The 18,352-nt window shown below is 31.9% G+C and overlaps 1 protein-coding gene across 1 annotated transcript; it reads right to left on the reverse strand.

Moving 5' to 3' along the window:
* Window positions 1-2,777: 2,777 nt before the first annotated feature.
* LOC121207733 (chorismate synthase, chloroplastic) lies at window positions 2,778-9,473 on the reverse strand. Its single transcript, XM_041078100.1, has 13 exons — window positions 9,149-9,473; window positions 6,047-6,197; window positions 5,758-5,834; window positions 5,613-5,671; window positions 5,256-5,339; window positions 5,058-5,150; window positions 4,710-4,790; window positions 4,378-4,509; window positions 4,122-4,224; window positions 3,878-3,972; window positions 3,532-3,597; window positions 3,352-3,436; window positions 2,778-3,142 (listed from the first exon to the last, which is right to left on the reverse strand). The coding sequence occupies exons 1-13, from the start codon at window positions 9,279-9,281 to the stop codon at window positions 2,994-2,996; spliced, it is 1,308 nt and encodes a 435-aa protein (XP_040934034.1). The 5' UTR covers window positions 9,282-9,473; the 3' UTR covers window positions 2,778-2,993.
* Between the last annotated feature and the right edge of the window lie 8,879 nt (window positions 9,474-18,352).

The following is an 18,352-nucleotide window of genomic DNA, read 5'->3' on the forward strand; positions in this document are numbered from 1 at the left end:
ACTTAACAAATTTAATGGTTACTGTTTAGGATAGAATTGAAATTTCAAAATTCAAAAGACTAAAAATAATTAAATTAGAGTACAATAACTAAACCCGTAATTTATGCATAGAGAAAACTAATAATAGAATTTGACTTTATCCTTTAATGTCTCTAGAAGCAAAGTCCAAACTTAAGCTTTAATTTAATTAGCTCATATAACATAAAAATATCATGTTGTACTAAGAGTTAGATTACAATTTTTTCTCTCTATTAAAAAATGAGTAAATTAGTTCCTCTAATTAAATCAAAGAGCAAATTGATCCTTTTATTAAAAATTCCATCCTTTTTCTCTGTTAAAAATTTGTCTCTATATGTCAGCATAAGTTACATGTGGCACATCATATGTCATTGTATTTGTCAACCAAGCCAATTTTTAAGAATACAAATGGATAAATTTCTTAATAGAAATAATTAATTTGCTTTTTGAGGCATACTGAATCATATACATAATAGACTGGTTTAGATCCATCTAACAAGATGATTCTGAGATACTTCTTTTTCTAATTAATAGATTAATAAAATATTAACCCCTTAAGCTTGAGTTAAGAAGGAAAGGAAGAAGAGGGATTAAATCAATCTTAATTAAATTATGGATTGGTTTTAAATCATTGCTATTGCTATTTGTTATCTAACTTATTTAACTGCTACAAGATCCACAATTCTACGAGCTTGGGCTTCAGTTACTGACATAAAAACATCTCTTTCCATGTCTTTGGATACAAATCATAGGGTCTTGCCCATTCTTTGTACATAAACCCTTGTGAGTCTTTCAGTAGTTCTTCCACTTCCGGGATAAATTCCCCTGTTTGTGCCTCATAAAAAGAACTAGAAGGTTGATGGAGGAAGCAAAATGCAATTCAACTTTTAATACAAAAGCCTTCATAATACTTTTATCTTGAGCAAGTTCTGATTATATTTGGCTTTTTCTAAGACAATGCGTAAAACTATCCATAGTTCCTCTCCAACTCATAAATAGGAGAATAATGCACTTTAGCGCACTTGAACCCATGTGCTCTTGCATTGACAACAATACCCATGCTAATCAAATTAAAACTCAATCGACACCAATTAATTAGTAATAAATATGAGATAGGCTTTATTTTCATAAATTCGTTTCAAGAAGTCAATGAAAAGAAGAAAAAAAAGTCCAGAAAATTTAGGTAAAAACCATGTGAAATTCAACAGCAAAAAGCAGTAGATTGCATTATCAAAACTTCCCTTTTTCATCATCATTTTGTTTATGAATGTAGCAAATTTGACAGCTGAATTTTGCTGTGTTTCTTTTTTCAGATAACCTAACATTAACAATAAAAAAACTTACCAATATTCAATCAAACCCTTTTGGTATAATTGGCATAACAGTAATCACATGAATGAAATTGCAATTTGATTATTAAGATATTTTAGTGTACTTACTTTTACCCATGATCTATGAGTCCAATTAATCTGCTAAGTCAACCTTGAATGTCTGTAAGCTTAGTTTGGTCACTTAAACTTTGAAAATGAAGCAATTTTTTTTTTGACCAACTTAACTATTTGTTGTTTGGACTAAAAAAAATAAAAGAAATTATTATTCTTACTGTTTATGTTGAAAATGTGTAATGAAGACAATTCGATAATGAGTCCAAATATAAACCGTAATGTACTTCACAATTAATCTCAATTTAAACTTAACCGATATACATACATCCTTCTTATAATTAAAAAATATAAAATAATTACGATCTCTTCCCCTTGATCAAAAAGAACAAAGAATCTCAATTTTTGTAATTATTTTATAATTTTTAAATGAGAAGGATATATCTACATCGTTGTAAAATTAATATAGTTTTATATCATTTCATAGTTTTTATTATAATTAATATTGTCTATATTAATATATATTTAATGGTTAAATTTTTTTTACATAAAACAAATAGTTAAAATCTTTTTATTTTCTTCAAAGTGAACATGCATGGCCTACATGAATAAAACATGAAATTTAATAGTTAGATTATAAAAATATTAATCGTATAAAAAGTTATGAAAATGTGTAAAACCATGTTAGTTTTATACCGATGCAAGTAAATCCCTCCCTCTTTTCAAATTGTGATATATCTATAATATATATAAAAGCACGAGGTTGGAAAAACTTTTAAGAGAATACCTTTTATTTTCTATCATATTACTAAATTGACATTTAAAAATATTTATAAGTTAATTTAGAGTTATTAATTATAACTCTATTTAAAAATAAATTATGATAATTTTATTAATTTTAAAATAGAATTATAGCTTGTAAAAATGTCTAAGCATACTCACTACCAATAAGTCAAAATAATTAATAATTAAGGTTAAAATATTTTTTTAATTCTGATTTTTTTTATAAATAAACCTTTTTATGTTCATATTTATTAACATAATAAAATAAAATTATTACTTAAATAGAAGTCTAAGTATATAATAGAGATTGATTTTTTCTTTAATTATCATTAAATTAGTGTTAAAGTTATTTATCAATTAAAATTTAAGTTTAAATCTATAAATAACATTTATCAGTAGCCTCAGTATCTCAAAAACAAAAATTCGAACTACAATGGCACCAGAGAGCAGTGAATAAATATGTAAGATCATTTTAATTAAAAAAATTATAAATTGTTTATTCCGTGCAAAGCAAGTAACCTTTTATACTTATTATTATTATAATCATAACATGTATTAGCATGAACTTACATCCTCGTTTGTAACTCAACAAGATTAAATCATAAGCCATATTATTAAAAACATGTCAACTCAATAATTTCAACTACACTGAAACTGTTATTCTCTACTGTTGGAACATGAGAAGCAATAAAAGCTCCGAACAGTTACAAAGAAAACACACAAACAACAAAGTAGGGCAAAACAGAAATGCTAATAAGCCCTTCGACTTAGGGTTGATAAAACCTTAAAACCAGAACATTCTGCAACCATTCAAATCATTGCTGGTTCGAAGTTGGGGAAACCTAAGCTCAACGGTTCTTGTAACTCCGCATTGATAGGAAAAAGGTTACATTGTGCATATTGTGCCATTAATTGGTCCACAAGCACCAAGGCTACCATGGCCTCAACAACAGGCACCGCTGCATCACCCAAATCAACACCACAGATTAAAATCATAGCTATTTGTGAGATATTGTTTGGAAGTGAAGGATAATATCAAATAGCTTAACATGATTTTCCAGGGAATTTAGTTGCCTTGGAAAAATGGTAGTTGAAAAAGGAAAATGTATAGATACTAATCTAGGAAAGATGGTAAAGGAGGATGGAAAACTATCATCCAAAGAAATACCTCGAGGGGCAACACAAGGATCATGACGACCGTGGACTAGTAGTTCTATCTCTTTTTTCTCACGAGTCACTGTGTGCTGCTTCCTCTGCAGAAAATATCACAAAAAGCCACACTAGTTTTAACTGAACTAAGAAAATAAATGTAGGAAACAAATACGCAGGCAAAGAATATCGAACTTACACTAATAGCAGGTGTTGGCTTGAAAGCTACTCTCATGTTGATAATTTCCCCATTGGATATTCCACCCTGTAAGTCAACATTAAAATCACATGATTTTCGTATTGAACTAATGGATTTAGCCCAAGAATTAGGAAGTTGGAGAATAAAAGCAAACCAGCTTGTATTTGTTGCATTGGTTATTGGCAAGTATGTATTCCAACATGATTATCTTAAATTTTCTTAATGTTTTTCCATGTACTCGATAGGTCATATCCCCATACCATGTTTGTGTGTGTTGGACATTGGTGTTCGACGTGGGCAGGTAATGAAGAGTTAAATCGACATAGATAACGAATAAAACAAACACCTGTATCCCACCGGAGCGATTTGTTCTTGTCCTTATTCTTCCATGTTCATCAGTATAGAACTCATCATTATGTTCACCACCGGTCAGAAAAGCACCTGCAAGGGATTTTTTTGGACAGCATTTAGAACAAACTTACAATGCAACTAAGCTGCAAAATTACCACACAAACCATTGACCAACTCAATTCAAAAATGATTTAGGGAAATTAAACAGTAGTACCACAAAAGTACAAAAATTTCTTAACCTGAAAATCCACTCCCAAGTTCAAAGCCTTTAGATGCTGGTACTGACATTACAGCCTTAGCAAGCTCTGCTTCAAGCTTATCAAAAACTGGTGAACCAAGCCCCTGAATACAAGAATATATATTTTCAGTTCTATAGAAAACTTCCAGGAGACTTTGGATGGTAAAATTAATGCATTTCCTTCATGTTAAGGCCAAGGGCTACCTAAATTTTCAATCTAAACATGTGCATATGTGAGAGACATAGAATGTACATACACGCGGAGCATTCCTCACTATGCACGTGACAACACCGCCAACGGAATCTCCTTTTATCCGCACAGCATCGATAGCAGCTATCATTTTCTCAGCGTATTCAGGATTTGGGCACCTTACAATATTGTTCTCTATCTGAAAACATGTAATTGAAAGTAGTTAGACGATGGCTACAATAAATTGGTCAGAAATAAAAGGAAGTCAACATTCTAGACAATGTGAGCGAAAGTTGACCAAAATGCATAATTTATCTCAAGATATATTGAGGAAAATTCTCTGGTAACTAACAACTTGTTTTAGATCAAGACTTAAATAACTGAAAGAAGAGTTTAAACCTGGTCAAGAGTTACAGTGTCATGGTCAACTGACCCATCTGGAAGAAGAACCTGCTGAACTTGAGAGACATAGGCAAGAACCTGAAAGACAAGACAGACAGACAATATGAAGAAACTCAAAAAATAAAGACATAAAACTCAGTAACAGAAGTAGAATCCACATCCCCATTCATTTGAAGCTTGAAACATAGTTGAAGGCTTAAAACTGTGTTGTGCTTATTCTAAACATCCATTCGAAACAAAACCGATGCTTTCAACGTTATTCAGAGAAAAGAGTAGTGAACTAAAAACAACATGTACAACAAGATTAAATGATCAAAATTTCAACCTGACTGGCTTGAGACATACCTCAGTTCCTGAAAACTGCTTGAGAATTTTCTTAGCAATAGCTCCAGAGGCAACTCTTCCAATGGTTTCTCTGGCTGATGATCTGCCACCACCCTTCAATTACAAGTTCAGTTCAGATGATTGGGTCCAAACATCTCTGCTTCTCTTAAGAATTGATGGAAGAAATTGAAACATTGGGTTGATAATAAAGGGCATTACCTGCACTGCCCTGACACCATATTTCATATCATAAGTGGCATCAGCATGAGATGGCCTATAAGCTATTGACATTTCCTTGTAATCCTGAAAGTAGAATGGCATCATCAATGAATCCTTCTAGTCCCATAAGAAAAAAGAATGAATCCAAAATTGAGCAAATGTTTGCCATATTATATGTATGTTTTCCTTTCTGACATATTAAAGTCACAATCCTTAGCTGAAAGGGGATTCACTAGATTGCACTCCAAAGTAGTACATATTTTCACATTATCTAACCAGCGAATACCGTTTATATAGCTGCATCGTTTGATTCATTGATGAGCTCTCATTATAGACCTGATAACATATAATACTCACTTGTTCTCTGTGATCAGTATTTGGTACAAGTACATGTATTGGTGTTCCAGTAGTCACTCCTGCAGTTTGTCATGAAAAGTTTAGTTAAACACAAAATATAAACAGTGATATGAAACAGAAGATCAAAGGGAAAAGAAGATTTAACCTTCAGAAACTCCAGCATATATTCGGCATGTGTCTGTCTCTTTCCTTGGGGTAGTAACTCGGCTCTGACCTGGCCTCCTGCAGAAATGTCTTGACTGTTAATCCAAAATAACAAAAAAAATTACAGCAAAGAGATGAGAAATTATATTATCAAAGTTGTATCATTAATAGGCCAATCATGTTTACAAGCACTACCACTAGATCAATGTGCAATGAATATGAACCACACAGCGCTACCACGAGGATGCACAAACCTTTTCTAAAGGCAAGCACAAGAAAGAATCAAGTACCTTCGGTCAAGATCACCTTGCAAATCAGCTTCTGAGAGAGGAATCCTAGGAGGACATCCATCAACTATACAACCAACACCACCTCCATTAGATTCTCCAAATGTTGTAACACGGAAATAATTTCCAAATGTGCTCCCAGCTGCTTGTATCTCTGTTAGGTAGTACAGTTTGTCAGACTTATGATCAAACAAAAATAGCATTTCAATGTAATTTACAGACACCCCAAGATGTCTCGGCCTAGTGGCAATATGTTACCATCAACCTTAATGATAAGATTCTAATCAGATCAAGCAAGTAACATTGTAGATTAATACATGTATCTCAGCCTATGGTGTATATTGATCACAAAAGCTCACTCTCAAGACAAAACAAATGAACATAACAACGATAGCTGCTATTAACAACTGAATCTACTATCAAACTTTCGCTACGAATAAACAGATTTCAATGCTGACACAAATATCGATTAAGTCAACGCTTGTGACCATCTATAAACTATACATAAACACGTAGGATGCTCACCTTTTTTTCCTTTTGCAATTTAGTAATGGTTAAATTCTAGTTTTAGTCCCTCCTATTATGTCTATATTTGAGATTTGATCTTTATACTTTAATTTCTAATATAATTCGATCCTTATATTTTTATGTTGTTATTAATTAAATTTTAGTTTTAGTCCCTTTATTATGTCTAAATTTGAAATTTAATTTCTAATATAACTTGGTCTCTATATTTTTATAATTTTATTAATTAGTCGAAATAGTTAATATCATTTAACTTTTTGATTAAAATATTACATGGTTATATATAATTTGAATGTTTTGGGAGTCTTAAAGACTAACATGTGGCATTCTCATTTCTTTTAGGTTTAAATTTTTTTTTTACATTATAAGACTATTGTTAATTCAATTTTGACCCCTAAACTATTTTAAAACTTGAGTTTTAACCTATATATTTCAAATTTTGATAGATTTTGGTCCCTTGCTTTTATAATGTTATTAGTAAATATAAATAATTAATATTGTTAACTATTTCAATAAAAATGTTAATAACATTTTTTTTCCTTAAGAATACTATTCCAACAGGGAAAATGGTTTTACCATGATAAGTTCTAGAGATGAGCATGGGCCAGGCTGAGCCCGACGAAAAATTTAGGCACGTTTGCTAGGCCCAACCCGAACCCGGCCTGAAAAGTGGGCCTAAAATTTTGTCCAAGCCTGAACTAGATAAAAATGCTAAAACCTAGGCCCGCCCATATTAATTTTTATATTATTTTTATATAATTTTAAAATATATATAATACATCAAAAATATTATAAACAGCAAAATAAGTATTTCCTAACAAATTGAAAATAAATTTTAAAAAATATGTATACTTAAATAACATTAAGATAGATGCAACTTAACAAGCAAATGTCTCTAAAATAATAACAAAATTGACAAATATCTTTAAAATAATAACAAAATTAACAATAAAATAAGTTTTATACAATATCCAAACAATAACAATCAAATAATAGTAACATAATAGTAAAACAGTAGCAAAATAGGAAGAAAATAACAAGAAAAATAATATTAAAAAAATCAATTTTTTTTGTCCTTTAGTGAATTTAGGCCAAGCCCGGGCCAAATGCCTTACTCGAGGCCAGGCCCTTTTTTAAACGGGCTTATATTTTTATTCAAACCCTCCCACATTTTAGGCGGGCTAGGCGGCCTGACCCAAGCTCACCTCTAATAAATTCGAATGGGTGTTTTTTAAAAAAAATCATAATCAATATTTTTAATATTATTTTTATCTATATTGGACCTGAATTTTTAATTCAAAAAGTAGATGGGCTAAATTTCTAAATTAAAAGTAAAAAATTAAATTTCAAATGTATAAAGTGTTTAGGAAATAGAGCATATTTCAACCAATTTTTTACTCTATAATTTGACATAGATATATAATCAACTCAACAGGATGCGTGAGCCGGGAACCATACTAATAATTGTAATTAGAAACTCTATCACACGCGTATGCATGTAAAAATTACGTATTTAAAATACAAATTTGTGTTTAAAAATAATATACTAATGAAATTTATGATTTGAAATTAATTATCAATAATAACACATGAAATATGTATGATATTAATATAAATGCAATTGGTGGAGGCAATAAAGTGTGCATAAGGAAATTAAAATATATAAAAATATTAAAATAAAACTTTGATTGAATGGTAATTTTAAAATTTTACTAATGGAACTGACTTGGGTTCAAATCCCATGTAAATAGTTTTATTGGCTTTTTAAGTAAAAAAAAAATACCCTCAAATCGACTTAGTAAATAAGTTTATAAATAGCAAGTATAGATATATCGGAAGTAATAAAGTGTGTATGATAAAACTTTAGCTAAGTGGTAAATTAAGAGTTTCACTAACCCAATTGGTTTGAATTATATTTTTATTCTTTTTTTATAAAAAGACTAAATTACTCTTGAATAATATAAATTATTTTAATTATGAAAATATATTTTCGTAATTTTTTTGACCGAGTTGATAATCCAATTGAAGATAACACAAACTCATTAAAACTCAATTGATTTGGATTCAAATCCCATATAGATACTTATATATAAATAGCTTTTAAAAAGCTTTAATTAAATGATAAATTTAAAATTTTACTAACCCAATTAGTTTGGGTTATATTTTTATTTTTTAATAAAAATTAATTACTCTTAAATAAAATAATTTATTTTAATTATGAAAAGATATTTATGTAATTTCTTTAAAAAGTTGGTAACACAAACTCATTAAAACAGTTAATAAATAATATAGATAAAAAGAGTAATATTGCAAATTACAACAACAACAAAAAAAAACAAATTTGAAGTTAATAACTACTTAAGTCCCTAGAAAGTAGTAATATTGCAAATTACGACAAAAAAAACATACAAATTTGAAGTTAATAACTACTTAGGTCCCTACAATGTAGTAATCCTGCAAATCACAACAAAAACATACACATTTGAAGTTAATAACTACTTAAGTCCCTAGAAAGTAGTAATCTTGCAAAGAAACTCGACAAAATAATAATAAAAAAGAAACTCAAATAACAAATCTTACGAAGCTTTTTGTGGGTTCTTGGTTTGATTGAGATGCGAAGAGAGGGAAAATGAAGTCTTTGAAGGTCAGGATAAAGAGAAGAATTGGGTTTAGTAGCTCTAAGGAAAGGCTTGCATATAATGGAAGAAGCCATGAAAGCTTAGAAACCAGAAACAGAGTAGAGGTTGAAAGAGATGAAGAAGAGATTGAGGTAATAAAAATGTCAGATTTGGTAAAAGGAGGAGGATTTTGAGAATGGGGGTTGTGATTCTATAGTTTATATAATTTGGATCTAACAGTAGAGTGAAACTCATTTTAGGTATTTTACACATCAAAGTTGAAAGTTGAAACTTCTTTTTTAGGTAGTTTTTTTTTTTAAATTTAGGCTTAATTTTACCCTTGCAAGTCACGTATATTTTTAATAATATTTCCTTATTTAAATATAATTTTACTTTATATGTTATAAACTATTTAAAAATTTCAAAAATATATAAAAAATTATAAAAATTCAAATAAATTCCTAATTTCTAGGATTTCAGTTTCTTCCAAGTTCATGGGAATTTCTAAAAAAAAGTTTCCCAGTTCCAAAATCTAAAAATTCTGCAAAAACAAAAACCATCGATTTCAAGATGAAGTCCTCAATTATCAACGAAAAACCACAAAAAAAGAATCCTTCATATCATCCTTCAACACAAGAAACCATAATCCTAAAAACACTAAACTACACTCATGATTATTTAAAATAGAGTCTTATCTTATTTTAATTACTTAAAAAAATTAATTTAATCACTTTAAAAAAAATAATTGTATAAATTAATCACTCATAATTTTTTTATTCTTTTATAAAAGTTTAGAAATCTCCTATAATTAGTCTGAGAATTTTTTTGGACTAAAACATTTTCCCTAAGTTTTAGGTAGGTCCCTGAGTTTTAATCAATTGTCAATAAAAAATACATTTAAATTATTTAATAGGCTAATGTGTCGTATTAAATTAAGGAAAAAGAAAATACAAAGAAAATAAATCGGGCTTGGTCTTTGTTGAGTACTTAGTTTCGATTACGGGATTTGCAGGGCTTTTCAGTTAAATCTACTCCGATAAAATAGAATCGGATGAGGAAGCTTTTGGTGCCTCATTTTGCCAGAGACGGTGCCAACGGCAACAGACTACACTTGCAGACCATGGCTGCTATTTTTTTTTGGCTGTTAATAATGTAACGGATTCCGTCCAAATCTGATCTATTTGAAAACAATTGTAACGGTAAGGGTGCAATTGACCAAAAAAAAAGCATTAGGGATTAATTGCAGAAATATGCAAACATTATGGGCAAAATTTGGAATTAAGCCTATAATTTATTACGTTGCGTATTCCAAGGCTTGAGTTGACAACTCATTTATATGATTCATATAAAACGAAAAAAAGGACAAACAGGACAACAACGATGTAGGACAGCTCTCGAATCTCAATGCATTTCAAAGGATTAAGGGGTAATTTAGATTGTACGGGGACAACTCTCTCATTTTAATTAGGGTAAATTATACAAAATTATTAAATTATTAATAAATTGATTTTTAATCATTAACTTTAAAAAATTATAAAAGTAGTATTTAAATTATTTAAAAAATTTTATTTAAATTATTGGGCTGATAAAATTAATGATGTATGACATTCTCTCTTCGCATTACATTCACCAATCAAAAACTCTTCTTTCATTTCTTTTCTATGATTAAGTTGTTTTTTTTATAAAAAAATTTTGAACGCCACGAATTTATAAAATAAAATCTAAACAATTTTCTTATATGATCTCCGACACGAACTATTAAATTGACTTGGATCTAAGATATATGTTCTTCTACTCATCGATAGATATTGATCCGCAATATCAATAATTGAATTGTTACTTAGAGCTTGTTAGTTAAATTTAAAAAAAATTAACAACTTAATTACTTAAATAAATTTTTTTAAATAATTTAATAATTATTCTATAATTTATTTTAAATTGAGTGATTAAAACATAAATTTATTAATAATCTAATAAGCCTATATATATTTTAACCATGAGGAAATGAGAAAAGGTGGTCCCCAGACTTTCTCATCATGTTTTTCCTTGGAAAGCTTGAAATTCTTTTTCCTCAATAATTTTTTTATTCAATGTTTGATTTGATATATATATTTATGATTAAAAAAAAGCTTAATTAGCAGGAAACCTTCAACTATATATATTATTTTAGCATTTAAAATATTTTTAATCAAATTAAATACCTAATTTTATTTCGGTAACCAATATTAATATCTGCCATTACATCCATTAAAACAAACCTTGCACTCAATTAAGAAACGACACAGTGGTGGAGCTAGCCACTTAAAATGGAAATTTAGATTATTTATAATTTATAAAATTTTAAATTAATAATAAAATTATACTTTAACTCTTTTATAATAATAAAAATTTAATTTAATTCTCTAAAAATTAGAAATATATATATTAAAATAGTAAAATTATAATTTTACTAATATAAAAATATACCATTTAATTTTGACATCCAAAAATATTTTTGACTTCACCACTACATATCATTAAAAAATCTAAATTACTAAATTATTATTAATTTTAAATAAAAGAAAAACGATAAAAGAAAAACCCTCACCCTCCAGCTCCAGCACCTGCTCGAAAAAAGGAAATTTATTTTCTGACCGCTTTGTTGTCGTTTTGTTCTGTTTTGTTTTAGTGGTTCAATCAAGTACTTTGGGATGAATCTGTCGGTTTCTTCACCATATCTATATGTACCTGTTATCTTCATTATTATCTGTTTCATTCAAATCTAGAAATATATTTTTTGTAGATATATTTGTGATGGAAATCTTTTCTAGCGTGCTTAAAATGAACACCAGAAAAAGAAAAAATCTCTCCATAGAAAAAAGTAGATATCATTCACTGTTTCACATATACTCCTTGATGAATATTTTAGAGAATATAGGGAGAGAGGAGGAGGAGAGAAGATTTTTATTTTATTTAATATTAATACATATTATTTATTTAATTATTTTTTTATAATGTTTAGTTTAAGTACTTAGTTTTTTTTATGAGATAATTAGCTGGATTTTATTCATTTATTCAAAAATAAAGTCTAAACAATGTAACACTCTAAACTCAACTTAGGCGTTCAGTCCAAGTTTAGAGAGTTACATTATTAATACTCAAATACTACACAAAACACAATAATACCAAACCATGATTCACATAAAATTTAACACAAAGATTAGTTAGGCACATAATCTTCCAAAGTCATACTACTATAGTTTACCGAAACTCCTATAAAAATATTTTAAAGAAAGCTAAAAGCTCGACCGAACTCCCGCAGCATCGACCCGTTCAATTTTGCGAACCACCTGAAATCCAAGAATAACATAATAAGTTGTGAACTTAGTGCGTAAAAGAAGTTTGTCCAGTAAAAGCTCACTCAGAAAATAGTTCCGAATTCAGAAATTCGATTCGACACAGAAGTAATCTCAGTTCAGATTCAGAGTAGATTGATTACATATATATATATGCAATTTCGGTTTCATATACCATGCAGATCAGATTCAGATGCAATATTCCTACCCCATCCACTACACACCGTCTTTGGCCATCCTAACACACTGTTAAGGACATTCAATGCCCAACCAACCCTACACACTTAGAGTGTCTGTTTGACACTTTATAGATATGCAGCTTAGCTGCTAGACCAGATTGCGACAAAGCGCCAGAATCAGATTTATACGTATTGTGGCGTAGCCACCAATTCAGAACCGATTACTTCCTTCTTCACAATATCCCCACCCATGCAAATACGGAGCACAAATACTTGTATCATGTATTCAGTCATTCTAATTTATTTCACAAATAAATAACACCAAGATACATGTCTTAGTATTCATACAACTATGTTACTCCCCATTCAGTCTTAGAATATCAAACAATTCTCATATAACGGAATTCATACAATGAGGTTACTAGTATCAGTGCTAACTAACATTTACGACCCCAAAATAGGTTTCGGGCCCCAATAACATGTCACACGGCTTGTCACACGCCAGTGTGCCTTGCCTGTATGGTTCTGAAGCATAAACAGTGGGTTACACGACCTGGACACACATCTATATGACTCACACGGCCTAGTTACATGCCCATCTCTCTGGCCGTACAATTTTATTCCACACACAGTGCGTTACACGGCAAAGACGCATGCCTGTGTGCCTTGCCTGTATGGTTCTGAACCACAAACAATGAGTTACACGGCTCCAACACACGCCCGTGTTCGTTGCCCGTGTAATGCCTGCACTAATATGGTCACACATGGCCTAGACACACGCTCATATCCTTGCTCGTGTAGCCTCAAATCGATAAACAGTGAGTTACACGGCCAACCACATGGCCGTGTGGCTCTCACGGTCTGGACGCACTCCCATGTGGTGTCAACAACCACTATTTTCTGCGACCAAAACTTGCAAAAATTAAGGTTTCTGATACGCACCTCATTTCGTTTGACAGAAAAACAATGCGGAGACTATTCGGAACCTAATTAACCATTCAATAATCAATTACACCATCGTTTTCAATATTTTATTGAAATCACTTACCATCAAGAACACGTCGAAAGTTTCGATGCAACCCAACTCAAATCGCATACTTACCTTGCACGAAATAGAGGAAATCAGACTAACACGGCAGAGTCACGTCTCTGGTAATATCCTCGCCTAAAAAGTAACCAATCGAGTGTTTAACAGAATGTCAAGCAAACGAGCAAAATCTAGTTTCGACAGAATAGTGTTAACACAACGAAAAATGTAAAACGAAAAGAATTAACTACGAAACTTACACAATATCGACCTCACAGGCAATAAATAATTCCCAATTCACGCAAAAAAATCAATTGTAGTAAGAAGAAAAATAAAAGAAAGGAAGAACAGGAACACAATGAACCAAAATTTAGAAAAAAAAGGAAAAAGAACGATAGAATTTCTTCAGAATGTTTTAAATTAACCACCATCCCACCTTCCGGCATTTGCAAAAAAAAAATTCCTAACGCATACAATGAGACTTGAACTCGGAACTAGACAGAATATAGATAGATACTTAACCAATTAACCAGTGGGCTTATTCTTGACACCGATTTACCCAAAATTGCACTTAACTACATAACACACGGATAAAAGTTGTTTTAAAAATAACAAAACTTTTAGTAACGTAACTCAAATTCCCAACCTTAAACACAAAAGCAGAGCACAAAACCATAGATACAAAATTTCAATTACTGCAGATTCTCACAATTAAACTCTTAAATTTTTTGGGCGTTACAACTCTCACTCCCTAAAAAAAATTTTAGCCTGGAAATTTTACCTGACTCATAAAGATATGGATACAGCCGTTAGATTGCTTCTTTGGGTTTTCATGTGGCTTCCTTAATACCGTGGTTCCTTTATAAAAGTTTTACTAGAGGAACAATTTTCTTCCTCAGTACCTTAACATCACGTTCCAAAATCTGGACAGGTTCCTCCTCAAATGTTAAACCTGGTTGCAACTCAATCTCGTCGACAAGAATAATATGTGACAAATTCAACCGACACCGTCTCAGCATCAAGACATGAAACACATTATGAATTCGATCCAGCTCTAGCGGTAATTCCAATTGGTATACAACGGGTCGACACGCTTTAAGATACGGTAAGACCCAACAAACCTCGAGCTTAGCTTGCCCTTGCATCAAAATTGGAGGACATTTTTCCACGATAAGACTCTCAGAAAAACTTGATCACCAACAGAAAACTCGATGTCTTTTCTTTTTAAATCAGCATAAGAATTATGCCAATCAGATGCGGCTTTCAGATGGTCTCAAATTGCTTTAACAGTATTTTCAATTTCAAAAACTAACTCAGGACCCAGAAGTCGACGTTCGCTTATTTTTGTCCAATATAATGGAGTACGGCACCTATGACCATACAAAGCTTCGTATGGTGCCATCTGAATACTAGACTAAAAGCTGTTATTGTATGCAAACTCCACTAACGGTAGATACTCCTCCCAACTACCCTTGAAGTCTATCACACAACCTCAAAGCATATCCTCTAAGATCTGAATAACTTGCTCCAACTGTCCGTTGGTCTGAGGGTGGTACGCAGTGTTGAAATTAAGTTGAATGTCTAAAACATCATGGAGTTTCTTCTAGAATCGAGACATAAATCGAGGATCTCTGTCAAATATGATTGAGACCGGATTTTATGTAGCCTTAAAATTTCGGTGATGTACAGTTTAGCCAACTTATGTAATGAGTAATCTGTCTGGATAGGTATGTAGTAGGTTGATTTGGTCAATCGATCAACGATGACCCAAATCGAATCTTTCTTAGTAGGGGTTAAAGGCAACCCACTAACAAAATTTATTGATATCTGTTATCACTTCCACTAAGTAATTTTAACTGGCTGAAGCAATCCGGATGGCAACTGATGTTTGGCCTTAACCTTTTGAGACGTCAAACAGTAGGACACAAAAGCGATTATATCCTATTTCAATCCAGGCCACTAGTAAAGCTTTTAAAGATCCCGATACATTTTGTTCCTGCCAGGATGCATAGCATAGGACTACTATGTGCCTCCTGAAAGATCGAACGTCTCAGCTCTCTATCATTAGGTACACAAATCCGATCTTTAAAGCACAATACGTTATCGTTGTTCAAGCTAAAATTAGAAGTCTTGTTCGAATCAACATGATGCAGACATTGAACTAAAGACTCATCGCTCAACTGTTTAGCTCTAATCTGCTCCACCCAAATTGGTTTTACTTGTAATTCAGCCAACAGCCCTCCATTGCAACTCCCCAAAATTTTTTTTCCGGCATTTGTAAATTTTTGACAACTAAGTATCTGCTTCAGTGGTTAAGTGTTCTGGGTGTGTGTGGGAGGTCCCAAGTTTAAGCCCTGCATATTAATTCTTTAGAAATTTTAGTTAATTTTGGAAATAAGCCCTAACTGTGTTCAATGGGCTTATATTAATTCTTCGTAATTTCACATTTGAATGGGCTAGCTGGTCTGGTGGTTAAGATGTGTGTTGGTGTGTTGGAGGTCTGGAGTTTGAATCCCTGCGCGAACAAGAATGTTATTTTTGCTTGTTTGACTGAAAGAGTTTTGGTCAAACTAAAAGTCTGAGAAGTGAATTAGTGGGAGAAAAATATGAGATTTGGGAGTTATTTCAAATTAATTTTGACTTCTTTTCCCAAAATTTTCTCTCTTTTCTAAAAACAATTGACGTCAGTTTCTCTGCTCCCTTTCTCTTAAATTTCATGCTATTCCCAATTCTGTTGATTTTCTTGTAGAGTTCCTGTGTTCTTAAATTTTCGTTATCCATCATTTCGGTAAGTGGATTTTTGATACTTTGTAAGTTGGGATGTTAAAATTTTAACTGGGGTTATATTGACGTTATTAACAGCAACACATCGTGAGGATTAAGGCTCTCATCATACTATTTCGTAGCGAATCGATTTGAAGTTTTGCGGTAAGTGTTCATCGCTTTAGGGATGAGTATTTTGGTTTCAGGATTTTGATTAATCACAAAGTAAGACTAATTGTGGTGTTGGATTGGTTAATATTTAGATTATGGAGTGCTCAGAATTTGGTTTAGCTTCAAACAAACAAGGTGTGTACCCGAAACGCAAAAAACAAGATTCGTCAAAAAGCTAAAAAAGTTAACTGTCAACGCCACACGGGCGTGTAGTCGCCCATATGGCAAGATGTGTGATGGAACACAGACGTGTGGGCCCATACGGGAGAAACCACAAGGGCGTGTGGGATTCTAAACTAGGCTGTGTGATCCACAAGGGCGTGTGGGCCCACACGAGCAGGCCACATGGGCGTGTGAGCCCATTTTTTAAAAATATTCTGTAAGGTTGTACGGGTCGCCCTAGTTGACTTGTGGACCTACTGTAGGGTCGGTAAGCTTTACTTAGACCCCTCATTATGTGATCTGTCTGTATGAAATCTAAACTGAGCATGTATGCTGATCTGAATGTATGGACTGTAACTGCATAATAGCATGACATCTTTTGTATGTTGCATTGCATCGGGGTGAGTTATTGTTATTTGGAGAAAGTATTTGAAAGGCTATCAAGCCTGTTATCTGGCAGCTCTGCTACAAATTTCTGATTATGTGTCGCATTTCGGTACAGCATGGTGTGTAGGGATGGGTGGGTTGATTTAATCCCCACAAGATGTGTGGGGATGGACGGAGATGGTGTGTAGAGGCTGGTGGGTAGGATTCTGATTTTCTATTATTGCATACTGTTTTTTATGGGGCTAAGACTCAAACTGAATCTGTAATGGGTTCAGGCCTAGCCTATATGTGACTATATTTTGATGTGTATCTGTATGCATGTTTTTGTGAGGATTATACACTGAGTTTACGAAAACTCACCCTTTTTGTTTAATCTATACAGGTAATCTCCAGACTTGACGGATCAGCGCAGTAGAGGACTCGATGCTGACCACATGTAAATCTAGACTGATTTTTACAAATTTTCAGATTTTATTATTATTTGAGGTTTTTATGTAGCCTATGGATTTTGGACTGTTTGGTTTAAGTTTGTGACTTTTTATTTGTTTTACGATTTATTATTGTTAAGCATTATATAACTCAGTCTTCGCTAAGAACAAGTGGTACTTTTTAAAATAAGTGTTTTCTAAAGCTTCTGCTTAAAAGATAAGATTTTAGACATAATGAATAACATGTGTTTTACCTTGAACTAAGATACAAGCTAATTCAATTGGAATGGTTTTAACTCGACAAATTAGTTTTCAACTTCCATTCCATGTAACATCCCCAGATTTGACCATAACGTCTAGGCCGGGTTTGGAGTGTTACATCAATCCTCAACCAAACTCAAACGAGCTAACATTACTCTCAGATCAGTCATCTCTCTACAACTAAGGGCATCAGCTACCACATTAGTATTACTTGGATGATACTCTATCTTGCAATCATAATCTTTAAGTAACTCAATCCATCGGTGCTTCAAAGATTTTTTTTTTTGGTTAACAAATATTTGAGACTCTTATAATCAGTGTAAATAATACACATTTCACCATACAAATAGTGTCTTCAGATTTTTAGAGCAAACATAATTGCAGCTAGCTCAAGATCGTGCGCAAGGTAGTTGCCCTCGTGTGTCTTGAGCTTCCGCGACTCATAAACGACCA

The sequence above is a fragment of the Gossypium hirsutum genome, chromosome A10 (assembly GCF_007990345.1).
Source record: "Gossypium hirsutum isolate 1008001.06 chromosome A10, Gossypium_hirsutum_v2.1, whole genome shotgun sequence".
In the NCBI taxonomy this organism is placed as follows: domain Eukaryota; kingdom Viridiplantae; phylum Streptophyta; class Magnoliopsida; order Malvales; family Malvaceae; genus Gossypium; species Gossypium hirsutum.

Bases quoted from the DNA above. Each gene is read 5' to 3' on its own strand.
- LOC121207733 (XM_041078100.1), bottom strand. From the start codon at position 9,281: ATGGCTTCTTCCATTATATGCAAGCCTTTCCTTAGAGCTACTAAACCC. The intron at 4,791-5,057 runs GTATGTCTCAAG...CTTGTCTTTCAG, and splicing joins AGCAGTTTTCAGGAACTGAG to GTTCTTGCCTATGTCTCTCA. The intron at 4,225-4,377 runs GTATGTACATTC...TCTTGTATTCAG, and splicing joins TAGTGAGGAATGCTCCGCGT to GGGCTTGGTTCACCAGTTTT.